Source organism: Narcine bancroftii, chromosome 10, assembly GCF_036971445.1.
Source record: "Narcine bancroftii isolate sNarBan1 chromosome 10, sNarBan1.hap1, whole genome shotgun sequence".
Lineage (NCBI taxonomy): Eukaryota > Metazoa > Chordata > Chondrichthyes > Torpediniformes > Narcinidae > Narcine > Narcine bancroftii.
In genome coordinates, this window is record NC_091478.1 from 64,863,495 (window position 1) to 64,887,671 (window position 24,177).

General features: G+C 37.7%; 1 protein-coding gene across 6 annotated transcripts in view; it reads right to left on the reverse strand.

Moving 5' to 3' along the window:
- Positions 1-617: 617 nt before the first annotated feature.
- Positions 618-24,177, reverse strand: part of wdr59 (WD repeat domain 59) — a 77,617-nt gene continuing 54,057 nt past the window's right edge. For 3 of the 6 annotated variants that reach the window (XM_069901122.1, XM_069901124.1, XM_069901125.1), the window contains 8 exons: positions 21,427-21,560; positions 16,066-16,147; positions 13,284-13,396; positions 12,052-12,202; positions 11,314-11,386; positions 9,342-9,465; positions 7,531-7,673; positions 618-3,884 (listed from right to left, as the gene is read on the reverse strand). In XM_069901122.1, the coding sequence (XP_069757223.1) occupies positions 3,649-3,884; positions 7,531-7,673; positions 9,342-9,465; positions 11,314-11,386; positions 12,052-12,202; positions 13,284-13,396; positions 16,066-16,147; positions 21,427-21,560 (1,056 nt within the window). In that variant the 3' untranslated portion in view covers positions 618-3,648. Of the gene's footprint in view, positions 3,885-7,530; positions 7,674-9,341; positions 9,466-9,522; positions 9,631-11,313; positions 11,387-12,051; positions 12,203-13,283; positions 13,397-16,065; positions 16,148-21,426; positions 21,561-23,862; positions 23,982-24,177 lie in introns of those variants that run through there. The other 3 variants (XM_069901123.1, XM_069901126.1, XM_069901127.1) reach the window with 3 other exon arrangements.

Sequence of the window (24,177 nt, forward strand, 5' to 3'; positions counted from 1 at the left end):
CTGAACTTGTTAACTCCATGAACAAAGTAGGGCTAGAATCTGCTGACTAATTTCATTTCAAAAGGCAGAACTCAGAATAGTGTGCCTGGTGTTCAGCACGAGGATTAAGGCTTGCCTTAATCCTTAATCCTGGGCATGTTAGCTCAGAAGAGGACTCTGACTTTGGTTCATTTATCTTTTCAGTGAATTGTAGGATTGTGAAAGACATTTTTAATGGTATTTTTTCCAGATTCTTGGACTGCTTAATATAGGTTGGCAAACAGGTCAGAGAACCCCACTGCCTGCTTGATGTAATTTTGTGCCAGGCCTGAAATCTTGATCATCGAATATTCTTATCCTCAATGGACCAACTGTTTGTTCCCTGACTGCTCCTTTCTGCATACATTTTAAAATGTTACATTTACTTTATTTACTTTACATTATATATCTTAACTTCCCGTCAAAATCTATCACTTATTTTTCAGTTCATCATTCTTATTTGGACCAAGTCAACACATTAGATTTTCTTTCTTTTTAAAGTACAACTCCTTTCTGGAGGGCAGAAAATAAACTCTGAAATTATACACACATTCTCATACTCTCAGAACATCTAATGCTAATTAATAATAAATCAGTCATTTACTTTCAATAATATTGTATTTACAGTGTAATTTATACACAATTTACAAAAAATTAACTTGAGTTCCTACACTCAATAACTTAGCATTAAACTTTCTGCAGCAGAAATAGAGCAACATTAATATTTAAACAGTAGATGAGTTCAAGGTTGAGGATTTGTAATGACAGATATATGGCCCAATGAATTAAATGAGAATCAACCACAACTGTGAATGCAATTCTCAGAACAGAGAATATAACATTGGAGAGCAATACTCAAGGTTGCAAAGCTTTCACAGTTACCTAGTTCCACAGTTGTCCTGGAATCTTAAAAATTAACCTTCAGTTACAGAAGATTGGGAAATCCCCTCAAATTTGATTATTTCGAACTATTCAAATGGGAAAGGGAAAAGCAGGATTCATTTCACAGAGTAAGAGTATAATGCCAATGGACCATTAGGTTCTACAATGAAACCTCTAGAAATGCATGGAAACAGACTGGCCAACTGTAACAACTTTGAAATGGCTGACATCATGAAATTTGGCCCTTCTTCTCAAAAATAAAGGCCTGGTGATAACTTACCTTTCCAAATTAAAAATGTCAACATATGAATCAGTGCTGCAAACTTATGTAGTCATTGAAGAAACTACCCATACAGACCATGTTCTTCTTTCAGTTCCCTTACCAGCCGAGTAGACAACTGGAGGTGCCTAGAACAATAAACGACAAGCAACTCACTCCAATCCCTTTCTTTTACCCTTCATATTGGTCATATTCCTGACTCCCTGTTCAACGAATTCTTCCCTTTATAAAAGAAAATCAGTGCAAACCCAGTTTGGCCTTCATTTTTCTGTTATCAATTAACAGATTATGTGCAAGATACTGCTGTTAACACTTATAGAGATCTATCCTCTTTATTTCATTGATTTTACTGGACTTGTACAATTTATTGCCAGGCAAAATGCAACTCTATCTCCCAGAAGCTTTTACTTACAGGCTGGCTGAAATATAAAATAGTACCAGACCTGAAGAATGAAGAACAGAAGACTGAATACAATGCAAAGAGAGAGGTGAGCAGGACCTTTGCAAGGAAATTGGAGGGCCAGCAATAGCCTAATCACTAGGCCAATGCTGCCCCTCCCATTTCCTAGTGTTCAGCATCTTGATCTCTACATGGTTGAAATAGGGTGGTTTTAGCCTACAAACAATTTGCTTCATACAAACACAATACTGGATTTCAATTCTGGGTCATCGCTTGCTTGAACACAAAGTATTAAAACATGAATACTTGTATTCACGTAAATTAAATTGCCCATGTAAATTAAAAACCATTGTGACCAAAAAAGCTGTAAAATTAGAATGCCACTGATTAGCTGTCTTTAACTCAAGCACCATTGAAGAGGCCAAGGAAAATGGAGCAAGTTCTGCAAATCAAATTCTGAGGAAATTATTTATTTTACTGGCAATATGAGTGAATTGAATTTAGCTCCACAATCCTTTAAACAGACTCTACAGAGATGTAAATCTGATGATCTGCTCATAATAAATTCAGCACTTCCCACAATTACAAGTATTTGGGTCTATATATGGGGTGACTACATTAAACTGCAACTAAAGGTAAACTGAATGCTGCTTCTCCTTTAAGCCTCATTGCAATATGATAATACCCTCTCATCGAGTGTTAAAGTAACCAGTAAAAATCAAAATGTCAGCAATGGAGCTGGGCTTCTCTAGCATAAATTAGCAGAACCTATCCCAGTAACAATGGCAAAGAATCTTGTTAAATTAGTTGCCTGCCACCAGTATTAGTCATTGTTAAATACCACTAGCCAGTCGCCAGAATTTATTTTGCTTCTGACAAAACTGCCAACTTTACTGGAAGGCTGCTTAAGAACACAACAAGATGAGGCACAGTATTTAGTCTGTTGAACAACTGCTATTCGACACTTCATTTATTCATAATTGCTGGCTTTAAGAAATAATTCATCAAGAGTTAGTCCCAAGTATTGCACAACTAGAAAGTGTAGAGCTCCCTTCTATTCTGGCTGCTTCATTTAAGGCAGGGGTTCCCCACCTGGGGTACATGTACCCCCCAGTGGTACATTTCCACTTTTCAGGGGGTACATTGGGTCTGAGAGAATAACCACTACTGTACAATACATGGTGTTGTAATCTGCAGTCAGATTGCACCATGTCGTGTTTTTTTTTAAATCCTCGATTTTTAGGGTACACAGAAACCTATAAAAATGCCCAAGGGGTACAGAGGAACAAAAAGGTTGGGAACCCCTGATTTAAGGGGACCTCCTAGCAAGCATTTTTCCAATTTCCACACAATACTCACTCTGCAACATATTGAGCGACATTCCCAAATTGGTGACAACTCCAAAAAGGTGAGTTCTGGGACTTTGCCCATCTTAACAATCGACACTGACCGAACTCAGAATATTTCAAGTGGATGGAGGCACCAGTCTAGAAAAAGGTGCCAGTCTGTGCTGGAGTTTTAATCAGCTTCTAGGATTAAAGGCTGCACCTTAACTATCTATCTATTTATTTATTTATTTATTTAATGCAACTTAATTATTTCTCTTTAACTTGTGAAAATTGTCAAGCATGGAAATACATCAATCTCCATGGAGTAGTCAGGGGTAATAGTTCTGCTGAGCTGGGTTTTTTCAATGATGCCCCCTTCCAGTTTTGGCCTTTCTGGTTTGCCTGCACAATCAATTGCACAGTGACAATTAGCAGCAATGAAACAAACATCCACTTTTGTTTTACTCTTCCTTAAAAAATGTTTTTATAAATAAGTTTTGATTTCAAATTTGGCCATTCATTATTAATGAATGTATAATCCATGTCACCTCATCCTCTCAAAGGATACCAGTTAAAGTGAAGTGATGAAGGCTTTGTTCTGGCACCTTGAACAATGAAATTCCAGTCTATTGGATGACTTGATTCACTGATTGCCAAAGCCTCATTGATGAGCAAACAATAAAACAGTTTGGAATGCCACCCAAAGGTTACCTACCACCAAAAGGTAGAGTAGGTTATATTCAAAATGTGCTCTCAAGCAAACAATGGCAGCCACAGCCTGTGGGGCACACTTCCTGGGTCCGGAACCACTCCATCATGTGACTGGTATGGCCACCATGCCCACAGGTGAGACAGAAGTTTGCAGATCCACGGACAGCAACATGGCAGATGGCGCATTGAAAGGTGAAGCCTTTGCAAATATCACACTGTGTTCCTCGTCCCTCACTGCGGCAGTGGCAGCAGTACACTCCAAATTCTGAAGGAGAAAGTAGGGGAAAGTTAAACCATGCAAACAATATTTAATGCAGTATTAAAAAGGCCCCGCTCTGTCCAAATATTTCTGTCTTAAAAGCAAACTACAAAATCAATTATGCAATAGCTTCTCCTTCATATTTAATGTATTTTGTCCACCATCACCAGTTTTAAGATGCATCCCTCTTACATTGGCATACCCTTAGCCAAGCTTTCCCCAATAGCTTTGTGCCAAGCCACAACATGGAAACCACCTCTAAATCTGTCACAAGGGCAAACCACACTTCCATTAGCACCAACAACAGTGCTCATTTACAAGAGTAATGGGAAGGATACGACAGAGAACTGCCATTGTCTTTTCAAATAATAGATAAAGGTCAGGATGTTTTTTCCTGCCTACAGTTAGTACATTTCATATATTTTTAAGTTAAGTGCACATTGGCAACAAAAAAAGTGAGCAATAATTGACACACAAATCATAACCACAACAAACAAAATGGAAGATTGAACTTTACATATTTCCCCATTTCCAACAAGTGTCCCGGCCCTGCCAATGTTTACAATTGGAAGCATAATAGCCTTTTTAATCAAAATATGGTTCCTTGTGATTTTTGGAAGTGAGATTGTTACTGACAGCTCTGTGTACTGGCCCCTGTTAAAGAGACAAAAGGGAATTTCAGTTTCACTTCATTGAAATGTACTTTTATTTAGTGAGAAATTAAGAGGTACCTTTCCCTTTGAAAGATGAAAACTGATAAGAATAAACTCACCTATTTGATGTTATTAAAAGAATGTTTCGTCAGATTACTGCAAAGTAAATTCAACTCTTCAAATTACAGTGCTGTATTCTAGATACAGTAAAACTCCTGGTACCCAGAATTCAAGCCAAAGGCAAAAGAAAATCAAGGAAAATAACTAAAAAAAATAATTAAATAAGAATATGTAAAAAATACGCAGTTAAAATTGTAAAAGTAAATGCTCTCTGAAGTAATACATTTTCCTTTGATGAAGATGGGAGCAAATATTCAGCCAGCAGAGTGCCCTAGTTATGCTTTGCTCGTAGCAGCTGTTTGAATAAAGTTGTATGAAATAGCAATGACATCAGGATGTCATTGGGCGATGTCAACGGCTGCTTGCCGTTGTGGAGACTCTTTTAAAGTGTCTACTTATCCCTGCTTAGTAAGAGTTGCCCCAGTCAGAAGCTTTATCTGTAAACTTGGGGGGGGGTTACTGCTCGTCTTTCGAATGGTTCTGTGGAGGGGGAGGGACCTGGAGATGCAATGACAGTTTAATGTTTTCAAAGAATGTGACTGAAAAGAAAAGTAAAATGCTTTAAGGTTTGTATATTCATGCAAATGAAGTTTGTTCAGTGCAAGTACAGAATAGTATTTTTGTCTTTATTTTTTAAACTGTTTATTCTTCATGCACGTGTATTAGTTAGGCATTGTAAGTCTCAAGCAACCACATTTATCCAGCATCGATGAATTCCTTTAGATGCCAGATACTGGGGATTTTACTGCATATAGCTCTGACCAAAAAAAAAATTTCTTTGCAGATTTTGCATAGAAGGAGGGATAATTAATTTAGATTCTTGAGCTTTTTGTACCATTGTTATCTGTATCTGAAGCAGATTAGGCCTAACTTTTTTACTTTTCAATTTTATTGCTCTAGAAATAACTCAAAATGCTCAGTCTATGTATTTTAAAGGTCTTTGTAACCTGACACAACTTCAACGATTGATGCCTCTGTAATCCCAGATTTTTTAGTTCTTCTACAACACAGGCTTTCAACTTCCAAGTAACAGTGACCTCCCTATTCAATATATTACTTCACATATTTGTGTTAAACTTCATCTGCCTATTATTTGTCCATTCTACATTTATTATTGACCTGCAATTTGTTGCAATCCCCATCAGCACTGATGATTTTCTTGATTTGATATCATCCACAAATGCAGTACAACTCCAATTATCTGAAATGATCAGGATAAACGTTTTTTTCGGAGAACCAGTCATTTTTTGGGAAAACAGCCCAGTAGCAACAATAAATCACTAGTAACAGTGTTTAAACAACAAGGGAAGGCTTGTTTAATGTTAAAATGTTTAATTCTCACCAAAATGCCGACCCCCCCCCCCCCCCCACGATCACCAACACCTCCCCACCGAGGCTCTGCTCGTGCCTGGAGCCCGAGGATCCTGCTCCTGCTCGAGAACTTGAGGTCCTTGCTGCTACCAGAAGCCAGAGGTCTGCTGCTGCTGCCAGGAGCTCAAGGTCCACTGCTGCCACTGCCGAAAGCTTGACATCCCTGGTCAGTTCGGCTCCAAAAAGATTTCGGATAAATGAGGATTTCAGATATCCTCATTTATCCGAAATTTTAAAAAATTTTCAGATAACTGAGGATTTTGGAGAATCCAGTTTTGGATAATCAGAGTTGTACTGTAGTTTCTGATCGAATTTTTCTCAATATAATTTGTAAACATCAGTGGTTCCTGCACTGATGCTTCTTCTTTCATTGAATAACTGTCCTTTACCTCCATACTTGCTTTACCTTGAAGCTAGCTTGTAATCTATTTTGGTACTTATCTCATGGCCCTATCAACCTCCTTTATTCTTTGGCTCTCTTGGGTTTCTTACCCAAGGATTTCTGATAATCTAGGTAAATATATCCTATGCATTACTAACATCTCTTTTTGAATTTGTACAACACAAATGAGTCATAACTAACATGCAGTCTTGTTACGAGCATTTCAATTCTGCAACATCAATCCAATTAATACCTACTTGTGCAGTCTTCAGAGGCATTCTTCAAGTCACTGTAAAGACACTGTAGACATGAAGGCTCCACCTTAGACATGGCTCTTGCATTTCAAATTAGATGTCTCTTGAGAAATGTTACTGAGATGTGTTTGTGAAGTGTACCTAAATACCTAAACTAAACCCCCACAATCTATACCTTTTAATGATATTTTATCATAATTTCATTAACCCATTCTGTAACAGTACCACTAGACAATAGATTGCACTGTAAAATTCCAATGTGTATTGGGTACAAAAATATCACAAGTTTGAAACATAAACCTAAGTTTCTCAAGTTCAAATTAGAACCTTGCCCTTTAATTGCTCTATTCGGATCATTTCAAGATGATGATGTTTTACTGACTCTCACTCAAAATTGAATTTTATCTTTTACTTCATTGATAGCCAGACGTGCAATTTTGATTGAATGGAAAGACAATACTCCCCCTTCACACAAACACACAATGTTTGATACTACATCTTATTCAAGTTTAGAAAAAATTAGATATGCTATTACAGAATCAAATATTAACTTACAAAAGACGTGGGGCCCATTTACGGACTATTATCATAACCTAAAGAATTAGGTTGTTCTGAAGATTTGGTGCTGTGCTGTCCAGCTCCAAGTTGTTTTCACTTGATTCCTATGTGTTAGCTTTTAACCTTGCTTAGTGGTAGGGGTTCTGAATTATAAGGTTTTTTTTGGTATTTTTTCCTCTTCTCTTAAATTTACAATACAATATATAACTGTACTGTTCAATTGGGCATAATGTAAACATCAATCAAAATATTTTAAAAAGAAAGAAATATAAACCTTGCCCAAAATGAACCCATGCTTTAGAATCTCTTCTTACCAATTCCCTTATGAGAATCTGGAGGGCAAGAGACAAACTTTAAGACCTCTGCTCGTTTTTCTCGAAGACCCCAGCGGTACAGAATCTCTCCGTAACATTTCTTAAAATCGTCATACTGTAGCATATTAGCTGGATCAAGTAGCCTGGAGATTGAGGGAAGATGTCAAATCTCAAATTCAGAAACTATGCAAACAATGTAAAAAATACATAGACAAATTTAACACCTATGAATCTGTTAAATACATTTTTTCTTCTTTCCACAATCAAATTTCCCAAAGCCTTAGATGGAAAAAAAAGTTGGGTTTTTTTCTCTGCAATAGAAAAAACCAGCTGCATCACGGTCTGGTATGGGAACACCAATACCCCTTAGCGTAATACCCCTTGAAAAGGTAGTGGACACAGCCCAGGACATCACAGGCAAAACCCTTCCTATTATTGAGTACATCTACAGGGAATGCTGCCGTCGGAGAGTTGCAGCAATCATCAAAGATCCACACCACCCAGCACACGCTCTGTTCTCACTGCTGCCATCAGGAAAGAGGTATAGGTGCCACAAAACTCACACACCAGGTTCAGGAACAGCTGCTACCCCTCCACCGTCAGACTCCTCAACGATAAAGACTCATTTAAGGACTCTTACTTGTGCACTTTATTGATTTTCTTTCTATTCTCTCTGTATTGCACCGTTTCTTTACATTTGTTACCTGTATAGAGTTATTTTATTTGTTTACATGTTTAAGCTGTGAACAGTTAAACATGTAAACTGCAGAATTGAAATGAAGTGTTCTCAAAATTGGCAACAGATCATTCATTAACTGGTTAAGATTTGAAAACCTTCAATATCACTACCCAAATATCTTAAACATCAACAGCTTAGAGAAACAAAGGGCTTTTGGACCATACTGCAGACATTCATGACAAGTTTGGTTGTGTTCATCTTATGCAGGAAATGAAATGGACATCACAGTATAGGATCAGCTCTATCCTATAAGCATAATTCTTGGCCATGGATACAAATGTGGAATGCTGGAATGGACTGAATAACAGGCTGCACATTCATAAATCATTTATGGCATTTGTAACCTATCCTGACAACAGTTCCCATGTCTCAATGACTTATCCAACTTTGTCTAAATTAATTTTCAGTTTTATTACAGTTTGCAATTCTCTGTGCCCACAGGAAAAAGGAATCTCAGGGTTGTATGTGATGTCATGTATGTACTCTGACAATAAATCTGAAATCCTGAATAGAGGAGGCCATGGGGGATCTGAAAGTGATGAACAAAATCATAAAGAAAATAAGGTAGATTGTGAGAAACATATTCCCATGGTAGAGGAATAGATTTAAAGTGAGAGCTAAGAAGTTCCAAGAGGGTGACTAGAATCTGAACGCACTACCTAATGGGATGCTGGAGACAGAGGACTCTCACAAAATGTAATGATGATAATGTTTATTGTAATTTACACAAGTACAATGTACATATGCACCATATATGCATACATTTGTAGTGGGGCAAACCCGATGGGCTGAATAGCCATTTCTCCTCCTACTTCATATGGTCTAAAGTTCTTATCTGCTACAACAAACAAGAACATTCCATTTACAGGCTGGGACGTGGATCATTTAGCTACTGTAGATTACTCCTAGTGAGGGGGGGTGGTGCTAATGGAATTGGGAAAAGTTAATGGTTGTGTGAAAGAGAATAGATTACTGGGAAATAAGTGAAGAAATAGGATCAATGGGATTGCTCACCGTAGACTTAATGGGCTGAATAACTTTGTATGATGCAACGAGAAATAAGAAAACTTACTTCTTGTTTCTTTCATGTTGATCTTTCTCACGCTCTTTCGGATCAGCATAGATGTGGTTTCCATAACGATAGTCGTCTGGTGACTCATAGAACCAAGAACTGAAATATTCTGATTCTCGACCCACTGAAATAAAGTGTTCACAAAATTGGCAACAGATCATTCATTAACTGGCTAAGATATGAAAACCTTCATTGTCACTACCTGAGTATCTTAAACATCAACAGCTTAGAGAGGCAAAGTGCTTAGAACCATACTGCAGGCATTCATGACAAGTTTGGTTGTGTTCATCTGATGCAAGAAATGAAATGGACATTACTTATCCTGACAACAGTTCCCATTTCTCAATTACTTATTCAACTTTGTCTAAATTAATTTTCAGGTTTATTGCAGTTTGCAACTATAAGATAAAATATCCTCTGATACAACTAATGAACGATCGTGAGAGCAGTCAAGAAGATCACTGCATTAGTGATTATGAAATTGTATCCACTTCCACAGGCCTGGTTGTCCTTGGACTTGTACATTCTTCTAATGTCACCCAACAGAATCTCAAAGAACAATAGCTCATCCTCATCCAGAGAGATCAGCTGCAATAAACTTGCCCTTAGTACCCCCTCTTAGCTGGCATTACCAGCATTTTGACTCTTCGTCTGAACCTTATCAGATACCATATATGCCAGCTTACAAGATGAGACTTGAAACTTAAAAATGTCACCCCAAAACCAGGGGTCATCTTAAAAAAACATAGAAAATAGGTGTAGGAGTAGGCCATTTGGCCCTTCAAGCCTACACCGCCATTCATTTTGATCATGGCTGATCATCCACTCAGTACCTTGTTCCAGCTCTCTCTCCATACCCCCTGATCCCCCTAGTCACAAGTACTAAATCTAACTCTCTTATACGTCAAGTGTACAACGCCAACCTTTACAGCAAAGTCTCAGCGCTCCCCTGCAGCAAGTATACAATGCAAATCTTGACAGCGAAGTTTCAGTGCTCCCCCACGCAAGTGTACAATCCGAAGCTTGACACAAAGTCTCAGCACTCCCCTGTGGCAAGTATACAATGCAAACCTTGACAGTGAAGTCTCAGTGCACCCCTGCAGGTCCATCTGCCCAGTCCGACTACCATCAGCTCTGTACAGGCTTTAAACAGCCTGTTAAAGGAGCCAGCGATAGTTTATTTTAAAATATGCTAATAAAATTTTTAATTGACTTTTAAATATTCTGACAGCATCATTCCACTGGTCAGTGGTAAGTGCCAGACTTGGGTCAGTCTTATACAGCAAGTATAACACAAAATCTACATTGCAAGTGGAAATTCTGCGGGTTGTCTTAAACGCCAGCATGTACGGTTTTCTTTTTTCACCCTCCACCCTACCCATTTAAACCTATTTGATTTCTAACTTTTCCCAGTTCTGGTGAAACTTTGGCGACCTGAAATGTTAATCATTTCTTCTGCTCAGAAGTTGCCTGATCTGCTGTGCATTTCCAGAATTTCTCGTTTTTAATCCTTTTGTGAAATTATAGCATCAGCCAAAATTTCCTAAAATCCAGAATGTATTAAAAACAATCTCATAGAGATAAAAATCTGTGATTATACTGCAGGGTAGTGCACATAATTATTCTGGAATGTACAAGATTGATTGGGAAATTATATAGATATACTATGTATAGAATGGGGTGTAATACAAATTATTCCATAATATGTTGGAATATTGTAAAAATTTCTTTGATGATTTCTTTCAACATAAATTACACTGATGTGCTGTTGGACAAAATGGGATTTGTACAGAATATAAAGTGGTGTAATGAAATTTTTAATTTTCTTATTAACATCACAGCAAAAAATTCCTTAGCTAGACAATATTTTGTTTGCCGTTTCAATCACCAAGGACCCTTTCAGGCAGTTATGTTTACAACTATCCCACCTGCAATTCCATTCTATCTGAAATGCCTTTCAGATGTATCTTACCTATGTTCCATCCAGTGGACCCAACAATAGTTTCAGATGTGCTTGAATAGGAACCTGAAGAAGCATAGCCTGACTAAAAGAAATAGAAATGTCAAGCAGGGTAAAGGAATAATGCCATAATCAGTTCATAAAATGTTCAATAGCAACTTACTACTGTGAAACTGATTTCAAAACAGCAAAAAAACACAGATGACTTGAAACATGTTCAACACACGTACCAGACAAGCACAAAACAGGTTTTGTCATTTTCAACTGGCACCATTAATAATGGAAAATTAACCCTTTACTGCTCCCATTCTGACCCAGAGTTTTAACTCTGCCATGCCTGACAGCTGAAAAGCGAACTCCAACCCTGCCCTCATATAACAGACATAACCTTCCAGACTACATGCCCAAGTAACAGTGATTGATGATCATGCAAAAAAAGGGGTCCTTTAGTCTGGAAGGAATGATTAGTGAGTCTGTTGGAGTGAGAAGCTTTCACTGCAGCATCTTCAACCTGTTCCCCAGCAAACTCAATCAAAGCAAGGGTGTTACACAACAATACATCAGCATTTTGGTCTCTCCAACAGTATATGTGGTTTCCATGAGAATTGCGTTTTTGACTATTATAGCTCACTGCAGTGACTGGCATACAACGGCCATAATAATACCCAAGTATATCTATACAGTATGGGTAAAAGTCAAAGCATTATATGGGATAGATTCCAGGTTAGAACACAGTAAATGTATACTTACGCAATGAAGATAAGGAGTGGAGATAGAATTGCGCTGGTACATTTGCAGGCCCATATTGCCATAGCAGTCTGGAGGCCTGGACTGCGCCTCAAACACGCTGCATAACATTGCCAGAGTCTGAACATCATGTATCGTGCTGTAATGGGTCAGACTGGAGAAACATAAAGCAATAAACCAGTGAATAAAGTGGACTATTCATTATGATGGTTAACATAGTTTTAAATTACCCAGAATTGATTAATGACGACAGCTTACTATAACACATTAATGAAACTAAACTAAATATGCAGGAAGATGTCAGGTTTAATGTTAAGTTGCTCAGCTCACCTAGTAGATCAATAATACAATTGACTCCATAACTACAAATTAAAAGGCACTACCTCTTTGCCAGACTGCACCTGTGCAGACGTCAGCTCAGGACTAAATGGGATCACCTCGAAAGAAGAAACCCACACACCAACATTTATTTCTACAACCCAAGAAGCAGCTGCTCAGTCTAAGTCACCACTTCTGAAAGAAGGGGATACGGCAAAAACCAAAGCAAAAACACATTTCAATTTGTTTGAAACTATTTTAGTAGCTTGTGATAAAACACTTTGGGAATTCTATGGGTACATAGTAAGGCTCCACAATCAGCATCTTAACAATTCTAGACCACCTGTTCTTATCATTTCCTTTTTGACAATGAAAACAAAGCTTCAAAAGCACTGAATAAGCTGTAAATCTCCTTGTGCTGCTCTGACAATGAAAAAGGGGCAACACAAGTGCAGATTTTCTTTCTCTGAAACAGGTTTACACAAGCACTCAGTACTGTGTATTCAGTACAAGTACATTTCTATCTGCCACTTTATTACACAGCAAAGTGCTGGAAAAACTCATTTGTAATTTTACTAAATATAGATAAGTCAAAACTTAGTTTTCAGAGAACTTTATGAATGAAGATGTTACTGTCTTATGTCACACTTCCTCACCACTAGGACTTTATCTGTTCTACTGGCTACTCACTCATACTTTCTTGAAAGAAATACAGAAAGATACAAATACATAAAGTTCCTGTAATGAATGAAGATTTTGACCTTTCTTACATTTATTATAATTTCACAAGTATTTTTCACATCAGGTTGCTACTCAAAGTCAATGATTGCAACCTATTTTCAGGTAATTTCCAGTCTCTGAACACTTGGCCACTTAGCAATTTCCTAATTTCAGATGCTAAACAAAATCCATCTTACAGCGACTCAAGGAGCTGCCGGCCAAATGGATGCCGTGCCCATGGAGTCTCTATGTCAGGATCCGGATGTGGACTGAGGAAGGAGTCTGTGGCAACAGCAGCTAAAGACCACACCTACAATGCAAAGAAATGAACAATGAAGTTAACAAATTATTGGGAAATCAGGATATGGCAATTCCATGCTGGGTTCTACTTCACGATCTGGCAAAGCAAAATTGGTCCAGAATCCAGTTACTGGTAAAACTGGAATATAAACATGAAAAGTGTTCTGTCAAGAATCTTGAACAAATAAATACAGTAAAATTTCTGTCATCCGGAATTCAAGCAATCAGCAGTTTCAAGCAAACGACAAAATAAATCATGGAAAATAAACTGATAAAAAATATGGAAGTTTAAAATTGCCCCCCACCCACAGTGGTTAGTTCACCATTCACACAACACACAATCAGCGAAGCAGCTGGAAAATGTACTGATCTAGCATCTGCAATCGATACCAAGGGCTTTTCTGTATATAGATTACAGATTATGTATTGTGCCTGCAGTTTAGAAAACAAATTGAAAATCTTGATGAAAAGAATAGGTCAATGTAAAGAGCAAGGCTATCACATTTTTAAAACTAAAGGATGCAGGAAAAACTCATGGCAATTCTACAAAGAGAATGCTAAAACAAAAAAAAGTCTAAATAAATAGTGCCACAAATTTAATTTTCATTAGGTAAACTTGGAATCAGATGGAATATAAATAAACAAAAATCAGAAACAGTTATAGGCCATTCAACCACTCTTGTTTGCTCCACCATACAATAAACTTGTGCCTGATCTTTTACTTCAGTGTCATTTTACTAATCCTGTATCCAGTGATTCTGTTAATAAATAAAGATCTATTGACCTCACTTTCTTCCCCCAGAAAATCACAAGCTCAAAGAGTGTGCTGCACTGTTCCTTCCCTCCACTTTTCTGTATCTTACTAGCTTTTTCCAGTTTTATTGAAAGGCCATGAACTCTGTTTAACAAAGACACACAATGAGCAACTGGAGGGGTTCGATAAGTCTCAATAGGACAGCCAGTATCCAGAGTCAATCAACATTTTAGTTTGGGACAATTTATCGAGATCCAATACAATGACTGACCATTTCTACTCATGGTTGATGCCTCACACACAGAATTAATCCAGTTGCTCATTGTTTGCTCAGGTTTCCAGCAACTATATTTTTTTCTTGTTTCTTTGTTTAACATGACTCCGTTTAACATAACTTACCAAGGCTCAACACTGGCATTTACCTGTCAATGTGGGAAAATTGCCAAATGTGCTCTATTCACAAAAAACAGGACAAATTTAATCTATTGACCACCCAATATGCCCATTCTCGATAATCAGCAAAATGATGGAAGCTGTTACTGACAGCTGTTTTGCCTCAACCATAGCTTCCTTTTATCATAGTGAACAATGTCCTCGACCTCCTCATCTGTTACCTGCACCTCTGCTCTCATTGCCTTCCTACAAATCAGAGAAAGGACAAAGTTCTCCTGATCCATCCCACTAGCCTCCCAATTTCCACATGATTCCACTGCCACATACAAATTACCCTACCCTTTCAGAATTTTGAAGAGAACATTTCCTCTGTAACACATTAATTTGTTATTCCATTGCCACTAAACACTCCCCATCTTACCAGCCATCCTTTCACCTCTTCACTTACCATCAACCAGGCTCCCCAGTAGCCTTTCAGATGAAACACTTGCACTTCTTCTCATCTAAAGTACTGCATTAGATGTTTATAAAGTGCTCTCCTCTACATTGATGGAATTAAATGCTGATCAGGTGTTTGGTTTACAGAACACCCATGTTGAGTCTGCAGGAATGATGCCGAGTTTCCAGTTGCCTGCCACTTTAATTCTCCACCCCTCTTGAATTCTGCCATGTCTATTTGTGGCCCCTCCACTGTTACAGTGAAGACCAATGCAAGCACAAAGAACAACAGTACACATTGCAGACTTCCAAACTCCTATCAAATTCTACAGCTTTAGATAATTAGTTTTCTATGTCACTATCACTACTGGCATTTCAGCTGCAGGACATCCATCTACAATATTGGCTCAGTTTCCCTTCTCCATTACTACAGTCTAGTCTGCCTAGCATTACACACTTCCCAGCTATTAAAAAGAAGTGTGATCAATCTTTAAATACCTTTGTTAATTTATTTGACCCTCCTGCTATTTTATCTGCAATTTAAAATTCTTTTTTTTTAAATTTCTCCGACTTTTTAAGTTCTTTGATATGAAACATTACCTCCATTTCTCTTTTCACAGATGCTGCCTGACCTGCTTAGTGTTTCCAACATTTCCTGTTTTATTTTATATTAAAAAATTCTAGTCACTTAAATGAGAGTCAGTTTAGTCACAGAATAGTTCAGCAATAGACCGTATATGCTCACAGGCAGTAAATGTGAAATGGCAGTAACATAAATGATTCTTCTTCAACATTTTCCAAGGAAAACGATTATGCGCTGAGACAATGGGCGTGACAAACACAGACAAAAAAGGGAAATATTAACTGTGACCATCAAAATCAAGGACAGAGGTATTATGCACATTTAATAATTGGTTAAAAGATGTGGAGTGTCAGAGAGTATATGGCTAGTTAATGTATAACTGTATTTAGGAAGGAAAGTAGAATACAATAAAAAACAAAGGTGCGTCACCTAAAAATAAATCAATGAGAGGAAAGATTATAGAAATTCTTCAAAACATTTATCAGGTGAAATATGGGAAATGGTTCAGTACCTGAACAAGGTCTCTGCGTCCAACTGATAAAGCTGCAGCAGCATTTTTCTGACAAGTATCTTGGATGTCATTCACATTTAATCTGCAGAGAAAGGTGAAAATATGAGAACAATCTAAACACATGAGAACATAAAACCCCGCTTTCTCTGAAAATCTCATTTATTGCTAGTGGCTGCTTTTGTACCCCATATTAATAGTTATCAAAGGCCTATTATGTAAGAGGACGTCATTGGAAGAGATCCTCTGGAATACATTTTCATCTAAATTAGTTCCAGTTAATTCAATGAATGAAGTTCTTCTCTGATGATGTCATAGCATCCAGCTTCATTCATATCTCAACTTTGAATGAAAAAGCCAGTCAGACTCCAGCAGGGGTTGTATAATATTTCATGCATGTCCTGATAAGCAACAGCTCACTTGTGTGTTCCATCCACCAAATTAAATTAGAGCCCAAGTAACTTCAATGTCCTCATCTCTCCCAACACGTTTCTCCAGCGTTATGTCTTTACTTCAAACATGGTGCCTGCATGGGTTTTACATCTCTCCCAACTGCAACCCAAAGTTGATAAAATCTTGAATCTACCTAGAGGTTTAACTGTATTTGTCTGCTACATGATGATTTTGCTTCCATAAAACATTTTTGAAGGCAAGAGGCATCAAAATTCGCAGATGCTGGAATCCAGCATATCTGCCTGCTTTTCGGCTTAAGAAGGGTTCAGGCCTGAAACGCCAACTGCCTTTTGCATTTAATGGATGCTGCATGACCTGTTGAGCTTTTTTGGTATTTTTATGAACTTTTAAAATGTTTGCAAGTCTTTTTACCCCAATTTTTGTCAGAGCAAATTCTCAAAATATAGCCGAATGATCTCCAGAGGAGTCTGTATTAAAATGCATCTTCAATAACTCCTCTAAGTTTCCACACTATGATATCTTCACTCTGCCTAGCTCTTCCAATAACTCCATGACTGGTTTAATATAACATCAATTCTGAATGCTCCAAACTCCAAGTAGGAGGCTTGTTTTATTTTTCATATTTAAAGGTCAAATTTAGATTATGATAGTAATGTTCCTTTGAAGAATAATTTCCACGTTCTGTCTTGATGGACTGGTTAAAGTAGGTTTTTGAAGTACAGGCATAACCTGTATAACACGGTTCAAAAAGTGCATTTTGATATAACATGGTTTGAAGTTTCTGACATGCAGTTTTAAATTTAAAATGTTAAAGTTTTATTATTTACTATTTAAACCACCTCATAATACTTTGCAAGACTCTAGTTTACAATACTTAAAATACAGGCTCTGAGTTAAGTAGTTGTAATGAAAGTTATTGCTGTCCCCGCTGTGATCGGGCACCCTCCACTATCCAGCAACACACTGCCTTACACTAATGAGAATCTTTTTCCTCTCTGTTCAAATGTGGCAGATCAGCAAGTTTCCAAACCATTGAACAACACCATTTTGCACGGAGGGGAACCCCTGGAATTTTCTGTGGAATAGAGTTAAGTGGCTGTGTTGAAAGTTATTGCTGTCCCCGCTGAGATCGGACTCCCTGCACTATCCTGCGGTCATACTGATCTAACTTTAGTGGAAGTCTCATGTGGGCTATTTGATACAAATCTACATTAGACAAATATTTTCTTAAATAAATAGATTAGTTTTATCTATCCCTTTTATAGGATTGGAATGTATTACATTAAAGTACATTGTAATAATGCTTTGAACACTGTTTTTTCCATAGCATTGAACTTGCTTGGAACATATATATGTGTTGTACAGGATATGCCTGAAGTTTGATTTAAATTCCTGTGTATTCACAAAGTATAAACTTGAAAAAATATTATATATGACATTGGTGATACCTGTTCTGTAATCCTTCTTATCAAATAACTTCATCAGGAAAAATAAATGTCTTTATGGGTGTTTAATTTGTAAAACCTTAAACTATTTTAGAAATGCATTCAAAAACGAGAATTAAAAATTTGGAAACCTGTTCATTCCTATTTATGTAGCAATACTTCATCCTAATTACTCTTTAATTTAAATATAGTGTTTATGACAGGGCTGTGTGCTTGGGGATGGTAACCTTCAGGCATACCTGGGTTCCAATAATTATGGGTTGCTTTATCTGTACATTTTGTGATTTTTTTCCTTTCTTTCTAGTTTTCCAAATCAAAGTAAATTTTTCAAATTTGCATTTTTTATAAACCAATCTAACTAATTTGATATATGGGCAACATCCCGCCCTTCCCCACCACAAAAGATTTTGCTATATATTAAAAACTGGCCCAAATGGACTAGAGCAATTTCACACAAAAATGCTTCTCCTGTCATCTATCAGGAAAATAAACATTTGACTTTTTTGTAGGACATAGCTTTGGCCAGGACATAGAGAACACCAGTGGCAACGTGAGGGCAGGGTTACTGTGATAATTATGTTGTAATTGTCCTCCAATTAAATGGGTAATGGGGATCATCAGAGGGAATAATTCAGACAAAGAAGTATAATATATCACAAATTGCAAAATAGCAGGACTTGCCTTGCAAGTCTGGCTGTACCAATAAAGAGGAAAAAACAGCCAACACCACAGATGGATAAATTAAAACAGGAATGGAAAGATTCTAATAAAGACAGAGAAACCAAGTTACCAGAAGTTGGAGAATTTCATATCATGTCTGGAATGCTGTCTTGTTCCTAACAGAAGATGAAGTACTTGCACTCAAACTTCTGTTGGGCATTATTATAATTCAGGAGATTAGATAGATAGGTCAGAATGGGAATGGGGTGGACACTTGCTGGACATGACCCACAGCATTGCTATCTGCAATGTATTAGGCTTCTTTTTCTGCTTTATCACATTTGACTTGGGGATCTCTATAACTCTGGCCTCCCATGTCAGATATGTCCTCCATCATTCCCTGCACTTACTCTGTGATTTGAAATAATGACAACTGTGTTTTCTTTCTTTCCCAGTTATGACAAAGTCTTTTTTCTGAAATATTAACTGTTTCTTTTTCTACAGAGACTACCTGATTTGCTGAGTATTTCCAGGATGCTCCATTGTTATTTCAGATTTCCAGCACCTACATTTTTAACAAATTTTCAGCTTTTACTAACCCGGTTTCCCCTAACATTGCCATTTAGCAAGCTGACAATCAAACTACATTCTTTGCCTTCAATAAGATTTGTTACTTCCTGCAATCTCAGAGAGTTGTACATGCACCCAGAATGCTTTGCCTGTGGATGCCAGCATCATATCACTCTCTGCTTCCTAGCCTCAAGGCTGCTACTCTATCATGTATCAGTGTCTTCTCCACCACCAAAATGGGAATGTCTCTCAAGCACCATTCTCAGTGAAAGATAGACAAAGTGGATGTGGGTATTTTGTTAAAATAAAAATACAATGCTGAAGAAACTCAACAGTGAAGGTCCAACAGTGTACTTTAGCAGAGATAAAGATACATAACCAACATTTCAGGCTTGAGCCCTTCATCAAGGGATGAACAAAATGGGGCAAGTGCCCAAACAAAATGTACTTTATGTAGCATTTGGTTATAAGGCATTTGGTTGCCTTGTAAGTTTCAGAAAAATGTAGACATTGAAAAGCTGCACTCATTGTCTTACACACATGTCCTTGGGTAACCTCCTGTCACCAATACCTAGCCAGGGTCTCCAATGCACCCACGCACAATGAAAATGCCATTTGTGAGCACTGTTCATTCTCCTGCAGACAGTTTTACTAATCCACTGGAAGCACCCTCCCTTACATACAAAATCTGGCCCTTGAAGCCTGCACTCATTCAATAAGATCATGGACGATCTGTCCACAAACTCAGCTCCACTTACTCACCTATTCCCCATAATATTTAATTCTCCTACTCTTCAAAAATCTGTCTTAAATAAATTTAATTATGCAGACTCTACTGCTTTATTGGGAAAAAAATTCCAGATTCACTACTAAGATGCTCTTCCTCACCCGTCTTAAATCTTCTCCCTGTAACCTTGAGGCTATCTATGTTCTCTAGTTATGGTCTCACCTGAGTACAGTCCCAGACTACCCACTCTCTCCTCATAACCTCCTCTGCACCTTTTCTAAAGCTCACATATCTTTTCCCAAGCAGACCTGAATTGCACATGGTACTACAGATACAACCTCACAGGTGCAGCAGAGCCTCCCTGCTCCTAAATTCAATCCCTCTATCAAAATGAAGGTCAACATCCCATTTCCTTCTTCGTAACTTACTTCACTGCAAACCAACTTTTTGCAGTTAATGTGCAAGCACAACCAAGTTTCTCTACATAACAATGTGTTTGAATTTTTCACCTAAGTCAGATTTAGTATTTTCCTTCCAAAGTGAATGATCTTACATTTACCAACACTGTACTTCATCTGCCAGAGCCTTGTCCACTTACTTAAACTTACCTTTATCTCTCTGCAGACTTTCTGTATCATCTACACAATTTGCTTTTCCACTCAATTTAATGTCAACAGCGAACTTAAACTCTTCTCCCAATGAGTATCCATTCATTAAGCAACATCTGTCCCATATAGTTGGAAGAGTTGTTTGTATTCCTGTAATTTCCCTTTGACAGCATGAGCACCTGGCACCAGACAATGCCAATATCAGCTCAGCATTAAACAGGGAAATAGACAAAGCTACTCTGTGATCCTTGCAATTGCAAGGTTTGTAAAAAGTAGTTTGGTGACCTGAAATGCTGTTCTGATTTATCTCTGTAACACAGGGAAATAGAAATTCACCTCAGTTGATATTTAGATAATTCCATTGTAGTCGATGGAACTAAATATCTTGTACTGTATATAATAAATGGCAGAGACAATGCTGTTCCTTTTGCACCACCCACCAAGTTATATCCTAGGGTTCTTAAATTTCAAAACACTTTTATGACTCTTGAGACACAGACCAATGAAAACAAATCCAAAACCTGAATAGTATTCTGGTGACCACCTCTTCATCCCACTCTTCAAACTGTAAACATGCAAGTGGGTTGATTCAAGAAAGGATTCAAATCCTTGGAGAAGCAGAAACAATATCATTGTGTGATAATCAACCTCCAAAATCATGGCTTGAATCATTGAAGAGGAAGAAAAATAGCGTCTGAAACAAATAGAAGTAAAACACTCCATCTCTCAGGGGCAGAAACACCCCTCCAGAAAATATTTATTTCAATTCTAGACTTCTTTTTCTTTTAAATTCAATCTTAGATGTCACTGGCAAGGCCAAAAGTAAATGCCATACCCTGCCACTCTTGAGATAATGTTGGGGAGCCCAGAAATGTTTGTCAGTTGTTATAAATATAAGATTTTTTGTTGATTCAGTGGTAACTGTGTTTTTGACACTTACACATACAATTCCCCCAGTGACTTATGTACAGGAAGGAGACACGAGATGTCCTGGATAATGACTTTCCCTGCAGCTTTGATTGGTCGGTTGTTTGCATCAGTCCCTTCTCGCTTTCCTTTCCATCGACGTGATTTCTGTGAACAGGAAAGGTTTATCACTAACAATTGAACATTGAATTCTTTTAGGATGGGGTGGAAAGAATAAACATCTTTATCCCGGAATACTGATTAAAATCAATTATTAAGAATTAAAGCAAAGTTATTGTAAATTAAATAAGTCTCTGGACTTTGTGAGTTGTGAAGGCAATAACAATTTTTAAAAAAATTTAGACATACAGCACAGTAAAAGGCCATTTTGGCCCACATGTCCATGCCACCCAATTAACCTACACCCCCCGGTACATTTTGAACACTGGGAGGAAACCGGAGATGCTGGAGAAAACCAACGCAGACACAAGGAGAACGTACAAACTCCTTACAGGAAGCGCGGGATTCGAACCCTGGTCCGGATCACTGGCGCTGTAAAGGTGTTTTATTCAGTAGATTTTTTTTGGCTACAGGGAAATCTTGATTAAAGTTCACAATTCTGTTTCTAATATAAATAGAATATCCATTCTTTTCAATGGAAAAATCTCCTAGAATTTTCAATTCTATTCTTGGGTTGCCAACTGTTGACTGAATGCTGGAAATTCCATGAATTAAATGATGCATTAGAATGAGAGTTCTTAGAATCATCAGAACAAATGAAGATGCCAAATGTGCACCTGTTGAGATTCACTGGCTCGTGGTCTGTCAGCTAAAAGGAAACATTTTGTTCTTGATATTATTGAAAGTCCATAACATTTAAATAAGGATGATCTTTTGCTCACAAAGCATGAGAAGGAAACCATTGTTGAAGCATAAAGTGCAATTAAGAGCATATTATTAGTGCAATTTATGTAATTATTTGAAGATAAGGTTTGTAGTTATTTAAATCCAATTATTAAAATCAATTATATTCAAACCAGATAAATAATGGAAGAAACCACATAAAGATGGAAGTACAAAGTTATGTATACAACAAAATGCCAATTCCCAGCAGTAGGGCTTGATGGATATTACCTTTAAGAGCTTATAGCTTGGAGCTTTCATGTAAAATTTTATTCTACTATGTTAAGCAGTACACGATAATTGTGATTGTTGTATCGTCCTTTGCTATTTCATCAGAAGGTTGTCATTAAAAAGGTGCACTGAGCCTTGCTACTCAGTCTGATCCTGACAGATTCCAACCTATTGGGGTCAGGTTAGATCTTTACAAATAAACACAATGCTATGCTTTATTTACATCATTGTTGGGTGGCCATGTGTCTAGTGTAATTCATGATCAGGGGCTCAATACACTGACCAACCAGAAGGCTACACATAGGAAATGAGAGGCAGTCCTGTGTGGTTATTAGCAAGGAGATGCAAAGTGACAGATATCCTACATGACTAATAGTGCAACTAGATTCCTTTGTAACTTTCTAGAGGGTCCATCACAAGTAATTACATCAGTGTTATAATGCTTCGTTTTGGTCACCCAGTAACCCAAAATATCTCACTCTGCAAGCCCTCCACTTTCTCGCATTTTGCCCAAGGGTAATACAATATCTAGTAAATGAGGTCAATTTCTACAAGTGCATCAGTTCCACTCTGCAGGTTGCTTTGATTGGATGCTGGATATGTGCAAAATATGGTGTTAAATTTGAATGCCCTTCCATATCCTGGCCACTGTCTCAAGCTCAATTTAAGTTTGCAGACTCTGTACACTCTATGGCCCTAAAATGAAAAGTGGGATCAGAATCTTCCCTTCCAGAGACCTTTTCTTCCCACCTCTGCCACGTTCCTTCTCCTTCCCTTTTTCTACTGAATTCCTCGTGTTTTTAAATTTTAATTTAAAAAAAATACATACAGCATGGTAACAGGCCTTATCAGCACACAAGTCCATGCTGTCCAATTTATACCCCATTAACCTAGAGCCCAATACTTTTCGAATGGTGGGAGGAAACTGGAGCCCCCAGAGAAAACCCATGCAGACATGGGGAGAACGTACAAACTCCTTACAGTGTGGGACTCGAATCCCCATCTGGTCCCAGTCACTGGCGGTACAAAGGCGTTGTGCTAACCACTACGCCAACCATGCTGCCTTTGCTACCTCCAGACCCAACCATTTTAACAAGGTCCTGAGCAGTTCCCTCCTGACCAACAATTCATTCTCAACCCCGAGGTCTCTTCCTAAAATTCTCATTCAAATTTGGAAACCCATTATCATTTCAGCTGATTCCAATCCTATCTTCACCAATATTATATACTGGCACCAAATCCTTACATTTACAGTACTCACCTTCAATGTATGTCTGACTTCCACCCTAGCACAGATTGCCGAATCTTTATCAATCAAGATCCTACTCACTGAATTGCTCTCTTTCATCCTCTCTGCAGCTCCACTTTCCACACCCTTTTATTACTTTCCAATATTGGTTGGTAAATTTACTTTTCATCCATTTTCATTAATCTTCCATTAACTGGTATCCCTTCCTTGCAAATAGAATATTTAAGTTAAGGTAGCTCAGTAAATTCCTTGCAATCCCTCTAGAGTCTAGACAATAAAAGTTTCCGAAACTTTTTTTAAACCAACTACATTGCACTTTAGGTCAATCATGGTGTTCAAAGTATGCATGAACCATTGCAACACATGCTTCAGCATAATATTTATAAATTTGCCTCATCATGT